This window comes from Pan paniscus, chromosome 8, assembly GCF_029289425.2.
Source record: "Pan paniscus chromosome 8, NHGRI_mPanPan1-v2.0_pri, whole genome shotgun sequence".
NCBI classification, from domain to species: Eukaryota; Metazoa; Chordata; class Mammalia; order Primates; family Hominidae; genus Pan; species Pan paniscus.
In genome coordinates this window covers 115,797,796-115,824,903 of record NC_073257.2, presented here as the reverse complement: position 1 = coordinate 115,824,903, position 27,108 = coordinate 115,797,796, and the positions used below count along the sequence as shown (strand labels likewise).

Genomic DNA, 27,108 nt, shown 5'->3' with positions numbered 1-27,108 from the left:
CCACTGAGAGGGCCTAGAAACAACAATACTCCAGTAGCAACACACACATCTCATGCCCATATCTTGATTTCTTTTGCCATTTCCTAACAAAAGGAGCCAGGACTTCTTGGAGAAATGGCTGATTCTAAGACTGGGTCAGAGAGTATACCAGATGACGCTGGCACATCTTCTACTGCTAGAAAGTAAGGAAATGCTCAAAAAATAAAACCACGGAGATATTTCAAAGGAACACAGAAGCCAAGTGGAACAGCTCCCAGTGGCCAAAGCTGGAAAAATTGGGGCAAAAAAAAAAAAAGTATTAGGTTATAATCCAAAATATAAAATAAATAATCACCAGCCCATACTAATGTGCATAAATTATTGAATAAATAAGTAAATGGGTGAAAAGAGACAACTCTCTCCCATACAAAGGAAGCCCATATAATTTACGTAGATGATCGCCCTGCAATGAGGCAGAGGGCAACTCCCTACCCTGTGTTAAGTGTGGATGGCACTTAGTGACTTGCTTCTGAAGAGCGCAATACAGAAAGGAGGGGAGAAGTAACCTGGCAATGAAGAAACCTGACAAACACCATCTTCTCCAGGCAGCCAAGGTTAACACCATCAGTGATAAGTTACATTGATAGCCTGTATTTTTGATATGATGTGTTGAGAATGTACTTAGTTTCTGTGGTCTTCTTCCCAAACACCTGACACCAGGCTCACCAGGAGAAAATGAATCCAAATTAAGGGACATTCTACAAAATACCTGACCAACACTCCCTCCTAAAAACTGTCAAGGTCATCAAGGAATGTCTAGGAAGAAGGAAAGTCTGAGAAGTTGTCTCAGCCCAGAGGAGCCTTAAGAAGCCATGACAGGTCGGGCGCGGTGGCTCACGCCTGTAATCCCAGCACTTTGGGAGGTCGAGGTGGGCGGATCACGAGGTCAGGAGATTGAGACTATCCTGGCTAACATGGTTAAACCCCATCTCTACTAAAAATACAAAAAAAATTAGCCACACGTGGTGGCGGGCACCTATAATCCCAGCTACTCAGGAGGCTGAGGCAGGAGAATCGCTTGAACCTGGGAGGCGGAGGCTGCAGCGAGCCAAGATCGCACCACTGCACTCCAGCCTGGGCAACAGAGCTAGACTCCAGCTTAAAAAAAAAAAAAAAGAAGCCATGACAACTAAATGGACTGTGATATCCTGAACGGGATACTGGAACAGAAAAAGGGTATTAATAAATCTGATCAAAGCAGAGAGCTCAGTTAATAAAAATGTGTCACTGTTGTTTCCTCATTTGTTGTAACAAATGGTGCCATACTAATGTAAGATGTTAATAATAGGGGAAACTGGATGCAGGATGTGTGGGAACTCTGTACTATCTTTGCACTTTTCTGTAAAGCCAACACTATTTTTATTTATTTATTTTTGAGACAGGGTCTCCATCTGCCTCCCAGGCTGGAGTACAGTGGTGCCATCACAGCTCACTGCATCCACGACCTCCTGAGCTCAATAGATCTTCCAGCCTCAGCCTACTGAGTAGCTGGGACTACAGAAGTGCATCACCATGCCCAGCTAATTTTTGTATTTTTGGTAGAGATGGGGTTTCGCCATGTTGCCCAGGCTGGTCTCGAACTCCTGGGCTCAAACAATGTACCCACCTCGGCCTCCCAAAGTGCTAGAATTACTAACACTTTTGTAAAGTAAAAAGTTTAAAACAAAAAATAAGATTGGTAGATGGATAGAGGGTTGGATAGATAGCTGCGTGATAAAGCTGTGTGATAAAATATAAGAAAATATTATTGGTAAGATCTAGGTGCTGGGCATAAAAGTGTTTGCTGTAAAATTTCTCTGACTTTACTGTATGTTGGAAAATATGCACAATAAAATGTTGGCAAAAAGAATGTTAATATAATTCAGAGTTATTAATGTTGCTCATGTTTTTCTTTTTGCACTGTCATCTTTCTTTTTTCCTTATTTATTTATGGGCATGATTATATATAGAAAGTTTTTAAAAAAATTTTCCTGTTCCATTTCATTTCTGACCATCACTACCATTCATTTTTTCATGATTATTACTGAAAATTATTTTGTCATGTGGAAGATTGTTTTAAAATTATACCCTCTGGGTATCAAATCATTAGATATGCCACTGCCAAGTATAACCGAATGTGTACTACCAAGGGGATCCCCCAGCCAGCTCCTGTCCTGGGGAGAGGCTGTGTAGGCAGCATTCACTGGGCTCTCTGTAGGGCGCTGAGAGCCCAAAGGGCAGCAGCTGCAGTGGCGGCGTGAGGGCTGGCAGCCTCGACAGTGGCCCCACTGCCCTTGTGGTGGTGAAGAGCCTGCTGTCAGCTTCAGCCCAGGCATCTGCAGGAGACACTGGGCACTTTTGGCCCAGACATTGGCAGCCTCGACAGCAGATAGATTCCCAGGGAGCTGGAGCAGAGCAGGAGGAGGACCAGGGTGATGCCACCTGGTATCTGGGGAAAAAGCCAAACAAACAGGATTGTATGTATGTATGTATGTATGTATGTATGTATGTATTTTAGAGCCAGGGTCTCGCTCTGTTGCCCAGGCTGGAGTGCAGTGATGTGATCATAGCTCCCTGTAACCTCAAACTCCTGGGCTCAAGTGATCCACTCACCTTGGCCTCCTGAAGCGCTGGGATTACAGGCGTGAGCCACTGCACCTGGCCTTGTTGCCTTTTATAACTCATTTTTCTCATTGTGGTTTTGACTTGTATTTCTCTAATGATCAGTAATGTTGAGCTTTTTTTCATATGCTTGTTGGCTGCATGTATATCTTCTTTTAAAAAGTGTCTGTTCATGTACCTGCCCACTCTTTAATAGGGTTCTTTATTTTACTCTTATGAATTTGTTTAAGTTTATAGATGCTGGATATTGACTTTTGTCAGATGCGTAGTTTGCAAAAATTTTCGTCCATTCTGTAGGTTATCTGTTTACTCTGATGATTGTTTCTTTTGCTGTACAGAAGCTCTTTAGTTTAATTAGATCCCACTTGTCGATTTTTGCTTTTGTTGTCATTGCTTTTGGCACCTTCATCATGAAACCTTTGCCCATTCCTATGTCCAAAATGGTTTTGCCTAGGTTGTTTTCCAGGGCTTTTATAGCTTTGGGTTTCACAGTTAAGTCTTTAATCCATCTTGATTTAATTCACACCAGTCAGAATGGGTACTGTTAAAAAGTCAAAGAATAGCAGATGCTGGTGAGGTTGCGAAGAAAAAGAAACGCTTATACATTGTTGGTGGGAGTGTAAATTATTAGGCAAAAACCACAATTACTTTTTGCACCAACCTAATAGTTCAACATTGTGCAAAGCAGTGGGGCGATTTCTCAGAGACCTAAAAACAAAACTACTCTTCAATTCAGCAATCCCATTACTGGGTATATCCCCAAAAGAATATAAATCATTCTCTCATAAAGACACATGCACACATATGTTTGTTGCAGCACTATTCACAATAGCAAAGACATGGAATCAACCTAAATGCCTATTAATGATAGACTGGATAAAGAAAATGTGGTACCTATACACCATGGAATATTATGCAGCTATAAAAAAGAATGAGATCGTGTCCTTTGCGGGAACATGCATGGAGCTGGAGGCCATTATCCTTAGCAAAATAATGCAGGAACAGAAAACCAAATACCACATATGCTGATTTATAAGTGGGAGCTAAATGATGAGAACACATGGACACGAAGAGGGGAACAACACACACTGGGGTCTACCGAAGGGTGGAGGGTGGGAAGAGGGAGAGGATCAGGAAAAATAACTAATGGGTACTAAGCTTAATACCTGGGTAATGAAATTATCTGTGCAACAAACCCCCATGACACAAGTTTACCTATATATCAAACCTGCACATGTACCCCTGAACTTAAAATCGAAGTCTAAAAAATAAATAAAATCACATTTTAAGTGATTCAAAAATTTGTGGGAAAAAAACTCATTTTTCTCATTTTTTAACAACTCCTCCCCACCTTCCTAATCTGTATGGTGATGACTTAGACGCGTAACCCAGTTATCAGCTGGGGCCTCCCTGCACATTTCATCCTTGCCTGAGTTTCTCTGGTTTTCTGAAAATTTCCAGAGGTACGTAAGTTCTCCATGGTCTTGGAGTTTACACGTCCATATTAGTCTCTGTTTTACAGCACATGAATCTGGATGTGAAACTCCACTGCCTCTCACACGCACCCGTGATGGGAGGTACCTCTTCACTAAAGATTTGGGGAGTGGGAGGCCAAGGCAGGAGGATCGCCTGAGGTCTGGAGTTCGAGACCAGCCTGAGTAGAGAAACCCTGTCTCTACTAAAAATACAAAATTAGCCAGGCGTGGTGGCGCATGCCTGTAATCCCAGCTACTTGAGAGGCTGAGGCAGGAGAATCGCTTGAACCTAGGAGGCAGAGGTTCCGGTGAGCCGAGATTGTGCCACTGCACCCTAGCCTGGGCAACAAGAGCAAAATTCCATCTCAAAACAACAAAAAAGATTTGGGGAGAGCGATGGAGGAGTTTACATGGCAATGCAAATGACTTCAAATGCATAGGCCTGCTGGCTACAAGGCCGCAAGTGACAGGGCTGCTCTCACTACATCCTGGACCGGTTTCAAAGCCTGGATCAATGCTGGACATCTTCCCAGTCACCAGCAAAAGGGCTGAAGCAGTATTTCTGAGTGTGGAAGATGCTGCCTCCAGAACCCTACCAGGCACCGTGCTTCCTTTTCAGTAGTGGAGGCATGAAATGCAGACATTTGTCCTTTACTTTGAAGGGGATATCCCAGGGTAACCCAGGCTCTGTACTGATGTGGCACTGTGTGGACTAAACATTTCACTAACATGGCAGACCTCCAGCCTCTGAAGCACAAGTGTCTTATCAAGGCCTCCAATGTACTTGCACTTCTTGCTCACCCAGTATGATTAACATGGTATCATTGATATAGTAGATCAATTTGATGTGATGTTCTCTCTAACTTCCAAGAGGCATTCTAGCAGTGCAACAGCTAGTGTTTCCTGGGTCCTTGCCGAGGTGAACTCCTACATCATGAGAAAGTGCTCTCTTATCAATGAATTCTTCTTTATCTAACTGTATGCTCTACCTCCCTCGATTACGCATACTCAGGATTGTTAAAAGAAAAACTTTAGACAAATTAAATTTAACAGAGTTTAATTGAGCAAAGAATGATTTGCAAATCAGACAGCCACTTCTCCCCAACCCCGTCTCCCTCCCCTCCCAACCAGAGAGGATTTATGGACAGAAAAAGGAAAGTGATGTTCAGAAAATGGAAATGAGGTACAGAAACAGATGGATTGGTTACAGCTCAGTGTTCGCCTTATTTAAATACTGTTCGAACAGTTGGCTGCCTGTGAGTAGTGGAAGTGTGGTTTCTGTGATTGGCTGGGACTTGGCTACTTGTTACAAGAGTAGATTACAGTCTGTTTACACATCCAGTTAGGTTACAGTTAATTCACTATGTACAGAAAAACCTTTAGGCTGAACTTAAAATATGAGAAGAGGCAGCTTTAGGCTAAACTAAATTTAACAGGATCCCTATGTACTCTTCCAGCTTCTGACAACATATGTTGTCCAGGTCCTGCAGCTCCTTTGAGGAATGGTCTCTTTTCTCCCTGAGCAGGCTCTTCAATTATGTTGTAACCTCACCCTCATTACTGGTTTGGTGGCAGGATGAAGGGAGACGTTGAGATTCTGTGGGGAAAGAAGTTGTTTTCTTGCAAGGCAAAAATCTCTGTATTGACTTCAAAAGTAGGGAGTGTTAACCTTTAACCAACCAGGAGAATGGGCCCCTTCTGCAGGCCCAGAGAATTCAGAGGAAATCTGGGAAGTCAAAATTTACAAGGACACTTGCCTATATGTCCTCACCCCAAATCTCAGGATCCCACTCCCTCCCAACTAGGATTGTGACTTTGACATAGACAGCTCACTAGGATTGAGAATTCTGCCTTCACTGGAGCTCTGCGACTTTTGTTTGCTTGGTTGGCTGGTTTGTTTTGTTTTTGAGACAGGGTCTCACTCTGTCACCCAGGCTGGAGTGAAGTGGCACGATCACGGATCACTGCAGCCTCAACCTCCTGAGGCCCAAGCAATCCTCCCACCTCACCCTCCCAAGTAGCTGAGACTACAGTCACGCACAATCACGCCCAGCTAATTTTTGTGTTTTTTGTAGAGAGAGGGTTTCGCCATGTTGCCAAGGCTGTTTTGGAACTCCTGAGCTCAAGCAATATTCCCTCCTCCGTCTCCCAAAGTGCTAGGATTACAGGTGTGAGCCCCAGCGCCCAGCTGTGGCTTTCTAATATAAGTTCTGGGTCTCATCTTCAGGAGGTCCAAACTCTGACTGCAGGAGATGAGAGTCTCTTGTGCTGCCAAGAAGATCTTCTGGTTTTTACATTCAGCCTGAAATTGGTGATTAATCACCCATAACCTTTCATCGTCTCTCTCCAATGCATTGAGAGTGGCCAGTAACAACCATGCCATTTTATTGTCCTTAAATTACTACTTTCCCCAAACCTCTGGATGGGCCTACAGCCCATTCCAGTTTACCACTGGTGAAAGTCTTGCCCCACCAGGGACTCCATCTACCACTAGGGAAGGGTTCTCATCACCAGCCAGTCAGCAGCGACCCAGCTTCAAAATCCTACATTAGACGCTGCTTCCTAGGACCACTTTACCCCTGTGCCTGCTGTTGTAGGTCAGGTTCCTCTGGGCTGTCAGACTCTGAGATTTGCCTGATAGGGAATATTAGAAAATGCTTTCAGGAGCTGAGCCCTGAGGGCATGAGGGAAGCAGGATTGCACAGAAGGACAAGTTGAATTGAAGGGCAGTTACAATAGAGGCCTCAGCTGATCCCACAGAAAGTTCTAGAGCTGGGATAGTTAATCAGAAATGTCATGCACTAAGTTCTGGGGATGTGTCAACTGGTTACTGTCCCTGAGGGCAGGGCATAATTTTGGATGAGGTCACCCTACCTTGAAAGTGGCCAGTAAAACCCCATTTTCCCTCTACTCAATCCTGTTTCCCTCACCCACTCAGGGCTCAGCTCCTGAAAGTGTTTGCTAATATTCCCCTACAGAGGATCCTCAGAGTCTGAGAATGGGGAACCTGACCTACAGGTAGGATGACCAGGAGCAACCAGGACTGCGAAAAAGCCTAGGGCATGGGAACATCAGCGCTAAAACTGAACAGTCCCAAGCACGCAAGAATGTTTGGTCACTCTACAGCATCTGTCCATAAGCCCTGGCTTTAAAATACACTACAGGGAGCTGCGATTCTGTCAGTTATAATCTATCAATAACAATGAATATATCTGGCTGGGTGTGATGGCTCATGCCTGTAATCGTAACACTTTGGGAGCCAAGACGGGAAGATCACTTGAAGCCAGGACTTAAAGACAAGCCTGGGCAACGTAGTGAGGCTTCATCCCTACAAAAAAATTGAAAAATTAGCTGGGCCTAGTGGCACACACCTGTACTCCCATCTGCTGGGCAGACTGAGGTGGGAGGATCTCTTGAGCCTAGCCAGTCAAGGTTATAGTGAGCTATGATCGCACCACTGCACTCCAGCCTGGGTGATAGAGTAAGACCCTGTCTCTTAAAAAACAAAACAACAACAACAAAATGAATATATATGAATAGAATATACATCAGTAGTTAAGACGCTGGGCCACTGGATGCATTCTAAGGAGTAGGTCAACTAAAAAATGCTGCTAGAAGGTTTGTGACTATGTGACTATATTTGATTTGTAATATTTAGCGAGTCATTGAGTAGAAATATTAACATCTCTTAGGTCATGTCCCTGACATAAAAATGGAGTAGAAGTTGCTGAAACAAGGCCAAGGAAACAAGTTACAAGGAAATAAAAGATCACATCAGAAAAACTAGAAACATCAAAGGCATCAGGTTGGCTAGCAACAGCATCAGAACCACCTGGGGCTCTTACTGCAAATGCAGAGTCCCACCAGCAGAAATAACCTGATTTGGTGGCTCCAGGATTGGGACAGGAGGCCACTGGAGCCTTCCTTTTTAACAGGTTCCATAGAAGATACTAATGCAAGTGACACCAGATCTCACTCTAAGAGGCACTGCAGTGTTTCTACCATCTGCTTTCTTTTAGCCCATTGATTAATCACCAATTATGTTCTTAAGTTTTAGCAAGTTAGGTTGCCAGATAAAATACAGAACACCTAGTTAAATTCGCATTTCAGATGAACAACAAATAGCTTTTTAGTACATCTCATGGAACCATAAAATATTAATAATATAAAAACATAATATACTATAATAGAAATGTAATGTTAGAATATGAATGATACTGTTATAAATTAAATGATCACATCAAATAGACATAAATAAGTAATTATAATAAAATATAATAGAAGTGTTTAGTAAGAAGAAACTATTCATTGTTTACCTGAAATTCAAATGTGGCTGAACATCCTGCATTTTGATTGGCTAAATCTGCCAGCCCTGCTATCAAGGGAATTTTCAAACACACACAAAAGTAGAAAGAAAGTAGAATAGACCCATGTGTAACCATCCCTCTGCTTGAATAATTATCAAAATTTTGCTCCAGTTATTTTTTTATTGAACTTTTATGCTTATCCCCCATGCTGTGGAGAACATAGAAAAAAATGATGTTCTTAAGTAGCTTATGCTTAAGTTGGGGAACATGGTACACATTCCTGAAATAACTATTGAAGAAATAGGTGCTTAAAGTATGTGATGCTGACTGTAAGTTGCACAGTTGTTTGGGGAGGGGAGCATCAGCCAATGTTGACTGGGGCAGTCTTGGCTGAGGGGAGGCGGGAGTGGAGATTGTGTTAGGCCTGATAAAGTCTGTGTAGATAAAGAGATGATTAAACAGGCTTTCCAGGTGGTAGGTGAGGTAACCAGCATAACCAGGCTGTATTCACTCTGGCTCTATAAAAAAACTCTCTTTCCATTTGAAAGCACTCACCACACCCCGACGACCCTCCACCCCACCCTCGTGCTTCACACTTTAATCATCTGGGCCCAGAGCAGCTGTCACCCATCAGGCTAATATATATCAAGCACTACTGCAAATTACATCATCAGAACCGATTAGCCCTTGAACATGTCAGCATAATAGCACTTCTATCTTCTCTGGGTGACTCGTTAATTAATCTCTGGAATATGCTGTCTTTGACATCATTGGAGAGTTAAATTTTTCCTAGATTGAAAGTAGCCCTGGGGAAAACTATAAGTTGATAAGAGAAACAAAATTCTATTCAGCTGCCCAGCTTTATGCTAATGCTCATGAAACGTCATGGCTACTTGAACCTATAGGCATGTGAAAGGAAAATAAATCTCAGTACCCCCAAATCACTAAACCAAAGGGAAAAGTCAAGCTGGGAACTGCATAGGGCAAACCTGCCTCCCATTCTACTCCTCAGTAAGATAGCTACAAAGATAAAAAAGCTATATACCTCCCTTACAATCTGCCCACAAGAAAATTCCCTGCGGACAAAGGACAGACAGAACTCAAAGTCATTCCTCTGTTCATGTAAGACAAATGCATATCTGATTGCTACCTTCGGCCTATTGTTTCACTAAGCCAGACTAAGGCCTAAGTGACTGTTCCTGTAAATTGCCGTATTCAGTGAAAGGCTCATCAGAAACTCAAAAGAATGCAACCGTTTGTCCTTTATCTACCTGTGACCTGGAAGCCCCCACCACACTTCAAGTTGTCTTGCCTTTCTGGACCAAACCAATGTACGTCTTATGTATATTGATTGATGTCCCGTGTCTTCCTAAAATGTAAAATACCAAGCTGTGCCCCAATCACCCTGGGCACATGTCTTCAGGACTCCTGGGGCCATGTCACGAGTGCATCCTTAACCTTGGCAGAATAAACTTCCTAAATTGATTGAGTCTTGTCTCAGATACTCTTTGGTTTACAGGCACATGTTGAAAAATAAAGCAAAGTACAAAATAATGCTCTGTGTCTTCTCTGGAATCACATTAACATTTAAAATGATCAGTTTTTTTTTTTTTTTTTTTTGAGACGGAGTCTCACTATGTTGCCATACTGGAGTGCAGTGATGCGATCTCGGCTCACTGCAACCTCCACCTCCTGGGTTCAAGGGATTCTCCCACCTCAGTCTCCCGAGTAGCTGGGATTACAGGCACGCGCCTCCACTCCCAGCTAATTTTTGTACTTTTAGTAGAGACGGGGTTTCACCATGTTGGCCAGGATGGTCTCGATCTCCCGACCTCGTGAAAAATGATCAGTTTTTCCATACGAGTGACAAGAAGGCAAAATGTGGGGTCTTACACATTCACACACTCACTTTTTAATTCCTCTCAACTTTAAATGTAACTGTAAACACTAAGAAGAATGCAAACTTGAAAAAAAATACTTTATTGAAATATAATATAGCTACAGATCAAGAAACACAAAATAACCAGTAGCCCCACAAGCCCTCTTCATGCTCCTTTGAAGTCAACACCCTTCATCAAAGGGTAATTGATTTCTTTACCTCTAATAGCATAGAACAGCTTTGACTGGTTTTGTACTTTATATAAATAGAGTCATATGATATGTACTGTCTTCTGTGTTTGCCTTCTTTCATTCCACATCACATTTGAGAGATTCAAGAGAAATAGCTTTTGTAATTAATATATACTCAACATTTTAAAAATTGGAGCTGGGTGCGGTGTTTCAGGCCTGTAATCCCAACATTTGGAGAGGCTGAGACGGGAGGATCACTTGCACCTAGGAGTTCAAGACCAGCCAGAGCAATATAGTGAGACCCCCCAACTCTACCAAAAAAAAAAAAAAAAATTGGAAAACATCCCTTTAGATTACTTTTAAAATCATATGTACGGGCTGGGCACAGTAGCTTACACCTGTAATCCCAACACTTTGGGAGGCAGAAGTGGGCGGATCATGAGGTCAAGAGATCGAGACCATCCTGGCCAACATGGTGAAACCCCATCTCTACTAAAAATACAAAAATTAGCTGGGCATGGTGGTGGGCGCCTGTGTTCCAGCTACTCAGGAGACTGAGGCAGGAGAATCGCTTGAACCCAGGAGGCAGAGGTTGCAGTGAGTCGAGATCGTGCCACTGCACTCCAGCCTGGCGACAGAGCAAGACTCCATCTCAAAAAAAAAAAAAAATTGTATGTATGTCTGTACACAATTTATTTGACCAAGACTATAAATTTTTATAAATGTCCTGCCTAAAAAGAAAAGTTATTTTTTCTTTTTGACATTTTCATTAATTCTTTTATCCTGGCCTATTATAATGAATATTAATCCAATTTCTCCAAAACTTAATCTTTACCCAGCTCCAAATGCCTTACAATCTTTGTAGCATTTTTATGAGAAGAGAAATATAAGAATAACACAAAGGTGTTTTCCAGCTGGTGGACCCACTAGCAGCTGGTGGCCACTAGGGAGGTCGATGTGTTGCCAGCTCTGTCCCTGTAAGGACATCTGTCATCTGTCAGAGCAATACTCTGGGACTTTCTCAGAAGAGTGCATGTGCATCAAGACTTGGCTGATTGTTTCCATTCACTTAATTATAAGCCTGAGTCCAGTTTAAAAAAAAAAAGGGAGTTCACCTATCACATAAACTACCAGTAACCATGGGAACTTCCAAAGTTGGCAAGACACTGTAGATTTATGACTTAAATGACCAGGCATAATGTAGAACGCAGGCAACTGTCACACAGATTTTTATACCATAAACTCCACAAACCATGCACAGTGTTGCCCTGTGATACAGGCTTTCTAAAAAAATTCTTTGATTTTCTTAATTTTAAAAATTGTGTTAAAATACATGTAACATAAAATTTACCATCTTAACCATTTTAAGCGTACAGTTCAGTGGTATTAAGTATATCCATATTATTGTGCAACTATGACTGCCATCCATCTCCAGAACTCTTCATTTTGCAAAACTGAAACTCTGTACCCATTAATCAGTAACTCTTCATCCCCCCTACCCCAGCCCCTGACAACCATCATTCCACTTTCTTCAAGATGCAGATTTTTAAAGCACAAAACGCAAAGTTCTCTTGTGTACTCAATGAAGTCTCTTGGGACACAAATTTTCCTTAATTAAAGTCATTCTCTGCTCTCCAGAATGAACCCTAGCCCATTACCTCCTGCCCTCTTCATCTTTGCAAGGGTCATAATCCTTTGGTCAAGTTCCTGCCATTTGGACAGGAAGGATGAGCTATTTGACTCACATGTAAGGACCCAAGTAGCCCTCTTGATGCAGTGGGCAGCACTGTCAGTCTCATAAGTGTAAGGACCAAAGGGTATCTCACCCTCAGCCATCTCTCCCTTTCATGTCTGCTTCTGCTTATTCCAAGAATGAGAAGAAGCAGAAATGCGAATTGCACCCTGGTTCACCTGGGGCCTTCTGCTGACACAGGAATCTCCTTCAAAGTCCATGAGGCGGGATGGGCTGTAACTGTTATCTACAACTAGGCAATTTCTGACTTTGTTCTACAATTCAGTCCTTCACTCCTTAAATTCTTGAGCCACCTTATTCCCCCTGACCAAATGGACTTGCTGTTAACTAAAAGCTATATCACTAATAACTTCTAGTTATGGGTGATTGACAAGATCGGCAAATCATCTTGCCAAAATGCAAACATAAAACTGGACAAAACTGACCAAAACAACCATTTCAGCACTCTGAGATCAAAGACACACAACAGTCTGAAAGCAGTTATGCTTGAAAATGACTGAACTCCAGGTAAGAACAGTGAGCATCTGATGCATTTGGCCTGGGGCCTCTCTCATTCCCCTTGCTGACCCCAGCTTGGTTAATGTAGATGTTCTGTCTGGGAAGGGCAAGCTGTCAGCGCAAGCGGCACCTCTACCACAGTCAAAGGGGCTCATTCAATTTGGAGTACCCATTCCTAAAGGGAAAAATGAAGAGCACAAAAGTAATAGTTATACAGGTTATTACAAAATCATCTATGGTAATTTTTCTTCTCATTTCTTTCTTTTTTTTTTTTTTTTTTTTTGAGACGGAGTTTCGCTCTTGTTGCCCAGGCTGGAGTGCAATGGCACGATCTCGGCTCACCACAACCTCTACCTCCCAGGTTCAAGCGATTCTTCTGCCTCAGGCTCCCTAGTAGCTGGGATTACAGGCATGTGCCACCATGCCCAGCTAATTTTGTATTTTTAGTAAAGGCGGGGTTTCTCCTTGTTGGTCAGGCTGGTCTTGAACTCCTGACCTCAGGTGATCCGCCCGCCTCAGCCTCCCAAAGTGCTGGGATTACAGGCATGAGCCACCACGCCCGGCCTCTCATTTCTTATCTAACTTTTTTCAAAGACATGAGATTGTATAAAGCAATAATTACAACATTGTATGGCTGTGTTTATAACATATAGATGTAATATATATGAAAATAATAGCACAAAGAAGGTGGGAGGGATAGAAGAATATTGAAGCAAAATTTTTATGTTTTTCAGGAATTTAGTATTAATCTGAAGTACATTATGATAAATAAAGACATATATTGTAATTCTTAGACTGCAATCTCTGAGAAATAGCTAAAACTTTTTTCAAAATGTGGAGTAATTCACACGTTACCCTAAAAATATTTAACACAAAAGAAAAGAAAAAAGGAAAGCAATCAAGGATTAACCGATTAATAAAAAAGAAAGTTGACATATAGAAAACAAATAGAAAAATAGCAAATATAAATCTAACCATATCAACAATTACATTAAATGTGAATGGTCTACATACCCCAATCAAAACCCAGAGATTATTAGACTGAATAAAAAGACAAGAGCCAACTATATGATATCTATAAGAGGCTTAGATTCAAAGACACAAATAGGCTGAAAGTAAGAAGATGGAAAAAGATACACCATTCAAAGAGTAACTATTAGAGGACTGAAATGGTTATATTAATAACAGACAAAACAGACTTTAAAACTAGAAATATTACTAGAGACAAAGAGGAACAATTTCATAACAATAAGAGTCAATACATCAGAAAGACATAACAATTAGAAATATATGTGCCTTTAACAACTAAGCTCAAAATACATAAAGTAAAACTGACACCTTTCTCAGAGATAACTCACATGAAGCAGGGGGAAAAGTTACTGTCCTCTGATTACTCCAACTCAGGGCCCCCACTTTATGCTGCTAAGTTATACAGCATTTATCATGACATATTGTAATTGTCTGTTTACTTGTTTGGCTCACCTGGAGCCTTTTTTCCTTTTGTATGCCCAGGATACAGCACTTTTTTCAGTCTGCTCAGCAGATACAGAACAGTTGACTTTTGTAATCAATTAATTAATAAGTGAATGGTATCCTAGGCAGAGGGGGAGAAGCAAAAGACAGAGTGGCATATTGCAGGAACTGTAAGTTGTTCCAAATAGCTTGAGTTGTGTATTCCAATGTAAACTATTGATTGGATTTAAGTCCAGACTTATTTGGCCAAACTTTCTTCAATATTTTGAGGATGTATTCTTCAGAACAGCATTGGAGAGACGATGGCCTGAAGTGTAGGATGGCTATGAGGGACTGATGGGAGATGAGCCTGGAGAGGCCAGGCCAGGAGGAACTTGGTAGGAAATGCTAAGAGATTTGAACTTTATTCTGCAGACCACATAGAGCCATTGAAATATTTCAGACAAGGGAGTAACATAGTTTAATTTGCATTTGATAAGGCTCACCTTGGCAGTGGCACAGATGATGAATTGGAAGAAAGCCAGGCTAAAGGCAAAGAAACTAGTTGGAAGGTAGTGTCAGTAACCCAGGCAATAAATGACAAAAGCCTGGGCTCAGGTTATGGCAGTGGGAGCAGGGAAGAGAGGCTGAGTTAAGAAAACGCATTTAGAAAACAGAACTGACAGGTCTTCATGACTAATTACATTGTAGGGTGAAACAGAAGGAGGTGTCCTTGAAACATTCCAGGTTTCTGACTTCGACAAACGGCAGGTGGTGGTGACATTCATCCTGACATTCATCCTGACTTAGAAAGGAGAAATGGGGAAGAGGTTTACTTTGAGGTACCCAGGAGAGTCTGGTTGGAAATTCACATGACAGACTCAGGAGAGTGTTCTGGGCTGGATGTGAAGAGTTGAGAGTCACTAGAAGATTGTTTCCACTGAAGTCATAGGTTTGGATAAGGCCACTCAGAGAAAGTACATAGGGTAAGAAGGGAAATGAGCAGGAGATTGAATCTTGGGGAACATCAACATGTAAAAGAGATAACAGGAGAGGACACTGAGAAGGAAGAAACAGAGGTAGTAGGAGGAAAATCTAAAAGGTGAGAAAACCCATCAGGAAGCCAAGGTGGGACTGAGAGAAAATATGATCAAATCAACATCAAATACTAGTACATCAAGAAAAAAAAGATACAGAATGATAAGGAAAGAAAAGTATTCATTGAATTTGAATCTGCTAAGGTTATTGTGAGTCTTAGGAGAGCAATGTCAGTCGAGTGGTGGGCTGTGGTGGGGTGGGTTGAAGACCAAGATAAGCCAAATGATGGTGGGTTGAATTAGAGACCTACCACAGAGAAGTACAGATAGGAAGCATTTAGGACTCTTCCAAGGAGCTTTGCTTTGAAAGGGGATGAGAGTGAGCTGGAGGGCAGTAGTTAAAGGGGAGAAGGGGGTCTTCGGAGATGCTGCTTTTGGAAAGTTTGGATGATGTTAAAGAGAGCAGGAGAGCGTGCTTATGGGCCAAGGGGAAGCCAGAGAGAGAGGGAAGATGACATCATAAGGGATTGAGCAAGGTTGCTAAGGAGGCAGGAGGACAAGTGATACAGATGAGGCCCACTGCATTAGGCCCAGAAATGTTTTCTTATTCTAGTTTCTTCACCATCAATTGATGAATATCCGTAAGACACAATTTTTAGGATAGATTCAGTAAATTGGATTGAGAACACTTCTTATACATTTTTGTACCCCCCACCATAGTATGTTAGATGTGGCAGGTATACCTACAGTTCTTTTTTTTTTTTTGAGAGAGAGAGAGAGAGAGAGTCTTGCTCTGTTGTCCAGGCTAGGGTGCAGTGGCATAACTACAGCTCACTGCAAGTTCGGATTCCTGGGCTCAAGCGATCCTCCCACCTCAGCCTCCTGAGTAGCTGGGACTACATGTGTACACCACCATGCCCTGCTGATATTTTTCTTTTTTGTGGAGATAGGGTTTCACTATGTTGCCCAGGCTGGTCTTGAACTCTTGGGCTCAAGCAATCCTCCCTCCTTGGCCTCTCAAAATATTGAGGTTATAGGGGTAAGCCACCACACCCAGCCTAACTACAATTTTTAAATTCATTAAATCGTTCCTCTGATGAATAATTAACGACTCCCGTTGTTTACAGGAATAAAGGTAGAAGCTAGCTCAAGACCTTCAGAATCTAACTAAAATCTTGGTCTCCAGGTGGCTTCCACTGCAGCCTCCCTCTCCAGCCAGGCTGTTGTGTTGGCTTACCCAGGAACATGACTCGCCCATCCTGCTGCCTATGCCCTGCTCCCACTCCATCACAGCATCACAGTACCTTTTCATATAGAGTGAGACTAAGACTAAAATCCACACCAACCATGGCCTACAAGGTCCCTCGGATCTGCCTCCTGCCTATCTCTCCATTGCATATGCAACCGCTCTCCCCACACTCTCTTCTGTTCCTTGAACAGGGAAGTATTTTGCTGCCTCCATACAGTGGCCCTTGCTTTGACTGCTGCCTGAAATGCTCTTTGCTTAGCTCTGTGTGGCTGGCTTTTTTACCCTTCAGGTCTCAACCTGACGTCACTTCATCTAAGCACTGAGAACAATTTGTTTATTCTCCCTCCACTTTCCCCCTACAGAATGGAAGCTCCATAAGGGCTGGAACCCCACTGTCTTGTCTCTTTCTTACCCTCAATGTCTATTACAGTGCTTGACAAATGCCTTTAAAATATGCTTCATTCATGAAGCATGAATGAATGAACAGCTCCTCCATAATCTCAACACCCAGCTTAAATCCCACCTCCATAGTAAATATGAATAATAGCTGACATTTATTTAGTGCTTACCTTGTTCCAGTGGTTACATATATTATCTCACTTAATGAGATCCCTCAATTTACCTCCTGTAACTCACACAGTAATTATCCATGCTACTCCTTTCATATTGAATCACAATTTAGCCTCTTACTTTGTTATTTAATATATTACATGCATCACCCTTTTTGCTCCAGTGGCATAATTACTGCTCCTCCACAGCCCAGTGCCAAAGCACACAGAGAAAGCTCAAGATATGCTGAATGACTGAAGATGTCCCCGCCCCCCACCTGCCATCCCTGGGGTTATAATAGTAGCATAAGAAAAATGTTGAGAGGTTGTCTTTATTATGTCAAAGATAAGCACAGTCAGACTTTAGTTAAAGCAGTGAAAACACTTTACTGAATAACTATTGACAGTAGGGGAAAGAGCTGAGTTCCCTTCAGATTCATAGAGAGGTCACCCGGCTTTTTAAAGAGAAAATGAATTGGGGGGCAGTGGGGCAGGGAAGAATTGCAGGTGCTTAAGAAGAGTCTGCGAAGTGAAAAAATTACAAAAAATGAGAAGAGGGGACCAGTCCCTGTGAGACCCATCTAGGCTTGCTAACAGGTGCTTATTGGAGTTAGGCTCCTACCCTCCAACAAAGGCTAGGAGACAAGGCCTTGCCTTCAGGTATTGGCTGGAACAAACAGTAAATTCTTCTTCTTCTTTTTTTTTAATTATACTTTAAGTTCTAGGGTACATGTGCACAACGTGCAGGTTTGTTACTTTTGGCAGTCTTGAGTTTTCTCAGGCAGGCACTTTAAAGGGATCTAGGGTCATTCTGGGAATGTAGCCTTGAGCTGTTTGAAACTATGTAGCATTTGTTCATGTCTTTATAGGCCAAGGTTGAGGACAAATTGGGAAGAGGACTCAAGGAGCCTGATTAGAGTTTGGTCAAAGAGAGAATCTTTTGTCAACTGTAAACTTCAAACAGAAAATCTAACCCACTTTGCAAGTGGACAAACTCAATTCCACCTGTAAAGGTGTAAAACATGTTTAAAACATGATAGTTTGAGTTTGAGGTATGAGATATCCAGTTCAATCCCCTCATTTTCCAGAAGAACTTGTTAAAACCTTAACTTTCTAGAAAGAATTGTCTATTCTGTCACAAATGCTTCAAAACCAAGTTCACAAGTTTCACATTGAGAAGCTATAAGAATGGGTTCCTAGCATAACGTCTTAACTGCTGGGTTTTGAAATATCTGCTTTGCAGTGTTGCAGAATTCCAATCAGAGGAGCCCTGCAGTGTTGAGGATTTTAGGAGTCCCTTCATACACGTCCAGGCGGTGGCTTGGGGAACCTGAAATCTGTGTTGATGGAGACTAAAGGGAAGAGGATCCTCCCAAATTCCTCTAAATGCTTCTGCAGTCTGGAAATTCTTTTCTACATTTCACCTTAGGTTTCAGTTACAACCTACTCCTTCAGGTTTGGGGCTCAGATCAAAAGGAACACCCTTAGACTCCAAGGAGTCCTCCCTTCATTGTAAAAGATGACATTGGGACATTCTGCTCTGCTTATACCACCTGGGTGTGGTCCTTCCCAAGGCTGGCAGTAAGCGTGGAGTCCAGGAGGGCTCTTTTATCCAACACTCTACCCTTGAGCGCCATGAGCATTATTCCTGAAATCATCTCAGGCTCTGACACTTAGTAGTGATTTCCTCCTTTGGGTTTCACCCTGGAGCAGATGTGTACAGTCAGGAAAATGTCACCCAACCTGTCTCTCCCCATCTGACAGGTCAGCAGGAAGCACCTGTCCTACTGGGTGTGTTTTCTTTGCAAGGGCCTTCCTCCTATAAGAGAAGGTATCTTCTCTCTCTCTCTCTTTTTTTTTTTTTTTTAATTGAGGCAGAGTCTCACACTGTCACCCAAGCTGGAGTGCAATGGCCCGATCTCAGCTCACTGCAACTGCTGTCTCCCAGGTTCATGCGATTCTCCTGCCTCAGCCTCCCGAGTAGCTGGGATTACAGGCGCACGCCACCACATTTGGCTATTTTTGTATTTTTAGTAGAGAGGGGGTTGGTTTCCATATATTGGCCTGCCTGGTCTTGAACTCCTGACCTCGTGATCTGCCCGCCTCAGCCTCACAAAATGTTGGGATTACAGGTGTGAGCCACCGCGCCCAGCCAGTGTCTTCTCTTAATTAAATCTTAAACCCTACATTTCCTAGTGTTCATTGCAGTAGAATCTGGGCAATGTATTTTACCAAGGACTCTTGTTTTTGAGCTTCTTAAATGGCCGGGGAGGTAATTAAATGCCATGGGTCTAATGACACACACACTTTCCATTCCAGCGGCTCCAAGTTCCTTCTCTGATAAATAGTTTAGCAATTATCTCTTTGGCCACCACCTGCCTCCCCCGGGAATGGTCTGCCAGGGTGATCTGTACTCCCCTGCCATTTTCCAGAGTCTCTGTAAATTAGGAAGAATTCCTGACGTTTCGGGTAACGTAGCTCTTTATGGGAGTGGAACGTGGCTATCTTTCCTCACTTTAAAATAGATTCTGGAGACTAAGCACCATCAAGGTGGCCATGATTTACCAAAATGCCAGCTTTTCAAAGTTCTTAAGTGTACAACCTTCCAGACTGTAGACCGAACAAGGGTAAAGGAGACAAAATGTATTGTCATGATTTTGCACAGCTAGTCCCTGGCAGAGTCAAGACCTCACATTCACTCGAGGGCTCAAATTTAGATATTGACATCTCCAAGTGAAACTAGAGTCCTAAGTGTGTGTGTCAGGTCACTTACCAACTGTAAATGAACATTTAAAATATGCCACAATGCACTCGTGGCACTGCTTACTTTTTATCTGTTTTACATATCAGGAATCAAAAAGAAAAATAGTCTGATCCTGACCCAACCTCTAGGAGGCCCAGGTTCAGGGTCCCGCCACCAGCAGGAGGAGGGGTGAAAGGTGACTAGAAGAGCGGCGTTAGAACTGCAGGAATTTCAAGGTCGCCTCCTAGGCCTCAGCGGTGGAGGCTAGCACGAAGGCGGGGCTGCAGCGCTGCCTGAACCAAAAGTACGCTGCGCTGCGGCGGGGCACGGAACGGGCTGGACTTCGGCTGGATGGGGCCTAGCGGATGGTTGGGCCGCGGCGGGATGGGGCGGGGCTTCGGGCGGGATGGGGCGGGGCTTCGGGCGGGATGGGGCGTGGCCGCGGCGGGATGGGTGGGGTCTGGGTGGGATGAGGCGGGACTTCGGGAGAGATGGGGCGGAGCCGTGGCGAGGCGCCGCAGCAGAAAGGAAATGCGCTGGCGGGGAGACCGGGGTTGGTCCCTGGCGGGGCAGGGGGCGGGCTCAGGCCGGAACTCCAGAGACCCTCAGCCAACTGCTCCTGCGCCGGGCGGGGCCGTCGCCGCCAGCGGCTCCGAGCGCCGGAAGGGCCAGGTCTCAGGGCTCCTGGAGCTGCAGGCGGCGGGAGGGGCTACAAGTGGGTCCATTTTTTGGTATCTTTTTTCCTCCTTTTCTTGGCTCATCCTCAAAAGCGGAAAGTTTAGGGCAGAGCGACAATCAGACCCATCCACTATGCCCCAACACGTGCAGGGCTGCGAGGGCGCCCGTTCCTCCCGGGACCCCAAGCGGTTTCTGGTACGCCTGTATAGACGTATCTTCCCAGAGTGAAAGTTGATGTTTAGCCGTTCCGAAGTTGGTGCTTTGTGGGAAGGAGAACAGCGGGAGAGCCGTAAGGAACGCAGGCGTCCTGACGTGAGGAACGCCTCTTAACACGCCCCGTGGCATGGAGTTTGACAGGGCCCTGGATCCCTGCGTTCACCCCTCCTGGAGTCCTGGACGCCCACCTGGGAGCAGCGTCAGGGCCATGCCACTTTGACCCACGTTAAACGCATTGCATCCTCATTTCTGTGTCCCATCTAGATGCTTGACTCAGTGATGCAGAACCTTTCAGAGTTAGCTGGAAGCCACAGCCCTGCCTCTTGATGCAGCCTGGATCCAGCCGGTGTGAAGAGGAGACCCCTTCCCTCTTGTGGGGTTTGGATCCTGTGTTTCTAGCCTTTGCAAAACTCTACATCAGGGATATCCTGGACATGAAGGAGTCCCGCCAGGTGCCAGGTATGTGGCTAGCCACCCTGGGATGCCCTGGGCTGCATCTGCCACCCTTTCCCAAAGTCTCAGAAAGCTGGGATTAGAGGCTTTTAGGAGAGCCTTCCCTGCTGCAGGCTTTGAAAGGGACCTAGCCTGGACCTTCGCATGAGTTCATTTATTTGCAAGGTAAAAAAACAGTCTAAATCTTTTTTTTTTTTTTTTTTTTTTAGTAGGTGTTTGGGGGAGTAACCTTTGTACTGAGGTTTTTACCTCCATTTAGGGTCTTTCATACTTGAAAATGCTCATTTGTTTTTCTTTGGCCCTGCTCCTGTTGGAGAGATCGCTGGGCCAGATATTCCTAGGCCTGGCTCCTTTCCTAAATGTGCCACTTACCTGGTCCGGGCATGTGACTCACCTTCTGCAAAGTCTGGGTTTCTTTGTAAAAATGGAGCTTAACCCTGTGTAATGGAATCTTTTGATTCCTGATATGTAAAGGGGGTTTGTTTTCTTTTGAATTAAGCAGAATCAAAATATTATAAACTCCCTGAGAGGAAGAACATCATCTGTCTTGTTCACCTTTGTAATCCCAGGGCTTAGAACAGTGCCTGGCATATAGTGGGCCCTCAAATAGAAATAGCAGTTGAAGCAACAAGGCATTATACATGTAAAGTTTAAATTTTCTTTTTTTTTTTTTTTTTTGTATTAGAATAGTGGCTACTAGAGATAGGCTTATCTTACCTAAAAATATAACAAGTATAGTTTGGGGTGGATTTAAATAATTCGCGTAGCTGTGTAATAATTCACAAATAGCCACATGTTTACTGTGCTATTTGAGAAGTTTGGTTAAACTTTCATTGCTATTTTGACTGAAGCTTTCCAGTCAAGGTCCTTCTGAATAACAAACTATGAGTTAGAAGTAGTCAACAATCTCAAGCATCCACAGTTATAATGAGATAAGGTTTTGTTTGTTTCCAGTTAAATGTACAAATATATTTGGATGACCTTATGCTAATGCCTTTTGTACAGATTTTTCACCACACCTTTATTTCCTAATTATTGTTGGAAATGGTCTGTGTTTTCCCTTGGAAGGCAGCCAACCTCCTCCACAGTTTTCCATTTTCCAGTCTGGTTTTCTTCATAGCTCATCTCTTCAGGAAGAAATTAATTCACACCAAATTCTAGCCTTGCTTAATGATCTTCTGCAGGTGAGAAAACAGGTACCAAGGACATGACAGGGGCTTAACTCTACCTGTAGGCAAAATACTTTGTGATGTATTAAAAACAAACCAACAAAAACAGGACCAGTGATCTTTGATTTATCACTGGTGAGAATGTTTCCAAGGTGTTTTAAAAATGAAACCGCACGGTTAAAGCAGACATCAGCTGACAGATTGGATACTTTTCGACCTGGGGCCCCCAACCTCTGGGACCACAGACCACTACTGGTACATGGCCATTAGGAACTGGGCCACACAGCAGGAAGTGAGTGGTTGGCCAGTGAGCATTACTGCCTGAGCCCCACATCCTGTCACATCAGCAGCGGCATTACATTCTTTTAGGAGCGCAAACCTTATTGTGAACTGCACGTGTGAGGGATCTAGTTGCACACTCCTTAGGATAATCTAATGCCTCATGATCTGAGGTGGAACAGTTTCATCCCCAAACCGTTCCCCCAACCCCCATCCCCGGAAAAATTGTCTTCTACAAAACCGGTGTCAAAAAGGTTGGGGACCACTGCTTTAGACTATACCATACTGTTCTGGGGGGTGGGGAATTCCACTCCTAGGTTTTTGTTTTGTTGTTGTGTTTGGTTCCATTTACTATAAAGGCAAAACTTTTGACTACATAAAATTTAGGATTGTTTAAACAGCAAAGAATATCTTAAACAAAATAACAAAGACAAACCCCAAAAATGATAAAATATGAAATGAATGTGTTGTGTGATAAAGAATTTCACTGACCTTTGCCCTTGGTTCCTGCAGGGTAACGTCTAAATTATTATAGTTTCCTGAGTGATAGGAGCGTCATCATTATTCATGGTGCCCTCTCGAACCACGCTTGAATTTATGTGAATCAGGTGGTTCATGCTGGATCCCTAGATAGTTTGGGGTGGGGCTGTCTATGCCTAAAAGACCAACTGTTCGATTAGAGAGTTGGGGGTTTTGAGCCAGATCATATCAGTCTGACCCTTTGGGAAGGGAGTGGGGCTGGAGATTGAGTTCAGTTATGTGGCCAATCATTCAGTTAATTGTGCCTACCTTATGAGACCTCAGTAAAAACTCTGGACACTGAGGGTCAGATGAGCTTCCCTAGTTGATAATCATGTGTTGGTGTGTCAGGGGGCAAGGTGTCAAGGACACAGAAGCTTCGTGTTTGTGCCCTCCCAGACCCTGCCCTAGCATCTCTTCATTTGGCTGGCCCTGATTTGGATCCTTCATGGATAAAACTATAATCATAAGTATAGCACCTTCCTGAGTCCTGTGAGTCATTCTAGCAAATTATCAAACCTGAGGGAGTGTTGGGGACCCCCAAATTTATAACCAGTTGGTCAGAAGTGCAGTTGGCCTGAGGACTCTCACAAAACTTGGGACTCATGACTCAAATGAGGGCAGTATTGTGGGGGACTGTGCCCTTCACCTGTGAAATTTAACCTATCTTTGAGTAGTTAGCATCAGAATTGCATTGCAAAATGATTGCAAAATGTCAGCTCCTCAAAATTTGAATTTAGAGTTGAACTAAGAAAAATACTGTGAAATTTGATTGTGGTGGTATTTAGATTTGTGTGGGTTCTTTTTGTTTTGTTTTGTTTTTGGGTTTTTTTTGCATTAAAAAAAAGTATCCCAGGTACAGTGGCTCATGCCTGTAATCCCAGCACTTTGGGAGGCCAAGGTGGGAGGATCACTTGAGCCCAGAGTTCAAGACCAGCCTGGGCAACAAAGTGAGACCCCGTGTCTGAGTTTTAAAAAACAGTACCTATGGTCCCAGTTAGTCAGGAGGCTGAGGTGGGAGAATCACTTTAGCCTGGAAGGTCAAGGCTGCAGTAAGCTGTGATTGTACCACTGCCTTCCAGTCTGGGCAACAGAGCAAGACCCTGTCTCAAAAAAAAAAAAAAAAAAATATATATATATATATATATATATATATATGTATTTTTAATAATAGCTCATAACATACGGAAGTTGTATTTATTGTTTTAAATATCTCTATCCATGTCAAACTTTAATGATGGGTTAAATAATAGTGACTCTTTTATTTAAATCAGCATATAATACTTATCCTATTATTCTAGTGGGTACAATGAAGTGGAAATAATATATTCATAAGAATTATATTAAATCTGGTTGAAAAAGATTATCTTAGGTGTTTTAATGCTGTCAAACATAAATAACATAGCATCGATTAAATAACAGCAGTTAAACTAAAAAGAGAGCAATCAAAAGTACTTTTAAAAAGAGAAAACAGTCAAATGTCTTGCTGTGGTTGTGAATGTTCAGGGTTGGCTGCTTGAAATCCGAGTCAACCTGCCTGTGACCCTAGATCCCTGAACCCTTATAGCTTGATCCTCCTCCTTCTTGGGGGCCTGATGATCCAGGGGGGTCCTCTGATGCTTTTAGGCCTCTGTGGGCTGCATGTGGAACAGCAGGAACACAAGGGCCTTGGGAAAGGCTGGAACATGAGCTCTGTTATCTAGTATTTGTTACCATTTTCTTTTCTTAGTTCATTAAGCTTTCTCTCAGTTGACAGAGCAGCCATCCAACTTTCCTGAGCTCTCTTCTTATAGAAGATCACTTTGATAGAAGAAAATGGCTCTCTAATTCTTTTTTCCATGTCTTCAGCCATCTTTTTGTAGATGCTGTGCATCTGATACGTATAGTTCACGTTTCTATATACTTGGAGAAGTTTCTTCTTTCTAAGCAGTGTATTTCCTCCTCAGTTGCTTTTCTCTGAGTTTTAAAATTCAAACTATCTGTTATAGTCTTCTGATCTCTTTCTCGGTTGTTCTGTGATGCTTTTAAGATTTTTTTTTTTCATCAGCCACTTGGAACTGGAAGGGTTTTGTTGCATCTTCATCTTGAGTGACCATGTCTGTCCTTAAAGGCAAGTCATTGTTGTCAGTCCGTGAGATGAAAATTCACAGGGCTCACTTTTCTGTCCTTTTTCAAGAAAGTCTACTGTGTCCACAAGTGAAGACCTGTTCAGATTTTTATTAAGTGTTGCCACATACAAAGTTGGTACCATTGGATGACTGGCCTCCATCACAGGTGACTTGAGTACTTCATTGGTTTGTGCCATTAGCCCAGTCTTCTCAATGCCTTTCCCCCAGACTTCAACCCAGGAAGAATACCTTTTGTTCCACTCTTCTCCCCATCTGAAAGTGTTTTTGCTCTTTATTAAAACCACGACAGTGGTATATGCTAGGATCTCCTTGGAGACCCAAAGAATCCCGGGACTTTCAGACATCACCAGCAGAGCATCCTGCTGCTTCTCAACCAACTGGAAAGACATTTCAGTGGCAGACAGCCAGCCCTCTGTGGGTCCAAACAGCTCTGCTTTCTGCCTCTGATTGCCTATGTGCCGTGGGCCACAACAGACCCTGTGGAGTGTCTGTCTCTAATACAAACAAGTACCTGGCAGCCAGGAAGGACCATCACGTAGGCCAGGGGAGCGGGGGCCAGCCCTATTCTATAAAACAGTTCTCTCTAACTTTACTCTGCTCAGTGTACAAATAGTGATATAGAGCATTTGGGGAGGCAGAAAGGGCTGAGTGCAGCCAGAGATCCTGCCTGGAGCTCAGGCCACCTGGCCCTGCAGCAAACCTAGACCACCAAAGCAGCACCATGCCTTAGCCCTGCTCTGCACACAGGCACTCCAAGGCTGAGTGGTGGGGTGTACGGCAGTAGAGGGCATCCCTGGGTGAGGCTCATTTTCCTAGTTTAAAGTTTGCTTCTGCCATAAGGAAGCCTGCCCTTGACTACACAGGACACAGGGATCTCCCTTCTCTGCAGGCTCCCTATCCTTTTGCGTTTGGTCAGTGCAGGCAGGCAGGGGCAGGGGACTGAAGATCTCATCAGCGGTGTTATGGAAAAGACTAAGTTTCAATTGTGAGAACTTGGGAGAAGCCAGTTGGAACTGGCTACATCTTAAAATTTTATGGCCTGGGTGCAGTGGCTCACACCTGTAATTCTAGTGCTTTGGGAGGCCAAGAGTTTGAGGCCAGCATGGGCGACAGAGAGAGACCCCATCTCTATAAAAAATTTTAAAAATTAGTTGGGCTTCTGCTTGAGACCAGGAGTTGAGACTGGAACCACTTTGTCTCCATTCAATCCAAGTTTTCCTGGATGGAGGTGACTCTCTTTTTGGGGGTGACACAGTGACCCAGGCTCCTTCCCTCCTTGTTCCTGCCATCTTCAGCTCATGCCTGCAAGGTTGTCCTGAGGACAGTCTCCAACCACCAGGTTATCTCTTGAAGCGTGCCTCTGTGGAGGGAGAGGGTCTTGCTTTTGGCTAAATTTGCCACCTCTTATTTCTTAAAACCACGTCTCACTCCCTTGGTGTCTCTCTGTAACTGAGGCTTAGAAGCTCCTTGTTCATTCTTTGGACTCTTTCTCAGTCCCTTTGTCTACAAGGGAAACAGAGCCATCAGCAGAGGCCAGTCTGGGGGTTATAAGGGGCGTCGGGATTCAGGCCACAGGTCCCCCCATGAATGGACAGAATAGAGGCTGTGACTATGCTTGATGTGAGGGGAAGAATGGCCAAATGCCTGAGGTGATCATTGTTTCTTAATTTAGAATTCGTATATTTATTTTAAAAAGGACTTGACTGGGTGTGGTGGCTCCCAGCACTTTGAGACACCAAGGCGGGAGGATCGCTTGAGGCCGGGAGTTCAAGACCAGCCTGGGCAACAAAGTGAGATGCCCATGTCTAATTTAAAAAAAAGAAAAAGGAAATCACCATATGAAAGTTTATAACCTGTTTCTGAAAGTAAAGAATTTAGCTGTCATGGGGGCGG

At 43.4% G+C, this 27,108-nt stretch overlaps 1 protein-coding gene across 5 annotated transcripts in view; it reads left to right on the top strand.

The window, feature by feature from the left end:
- STN1 (STN1 subunit of CST complex) overlaps positions 1-27,108 on the top strand; it is a 109,937-nt gene that overhangs the window by 28,277 nt on the left and 54,552 nt on the right. For 3 of the 5 annotated variants that reach the window (XR_008620033.2, XR_008620035.2, XM_034931429.3), the window contains exon 1: positions 20,993-21,125. Coding sequence is in view for 3 of the 5 variants with exons in the window: in XM_034931429.3 (XP_034787320.1) it covers positions 20,993-21,125 (133 nt within the window). In the remaining 2 variants the exon portion in view is untranslated. Of the gene's footprint in view, positions 1-20,393; positions 20,488-20,930; positions 21,126-27,108 lie in introns of those variants that run through there. The other 2 variants (XM_003825545.5, XM_063607879.1) reach the window with 2 other exon arrangements.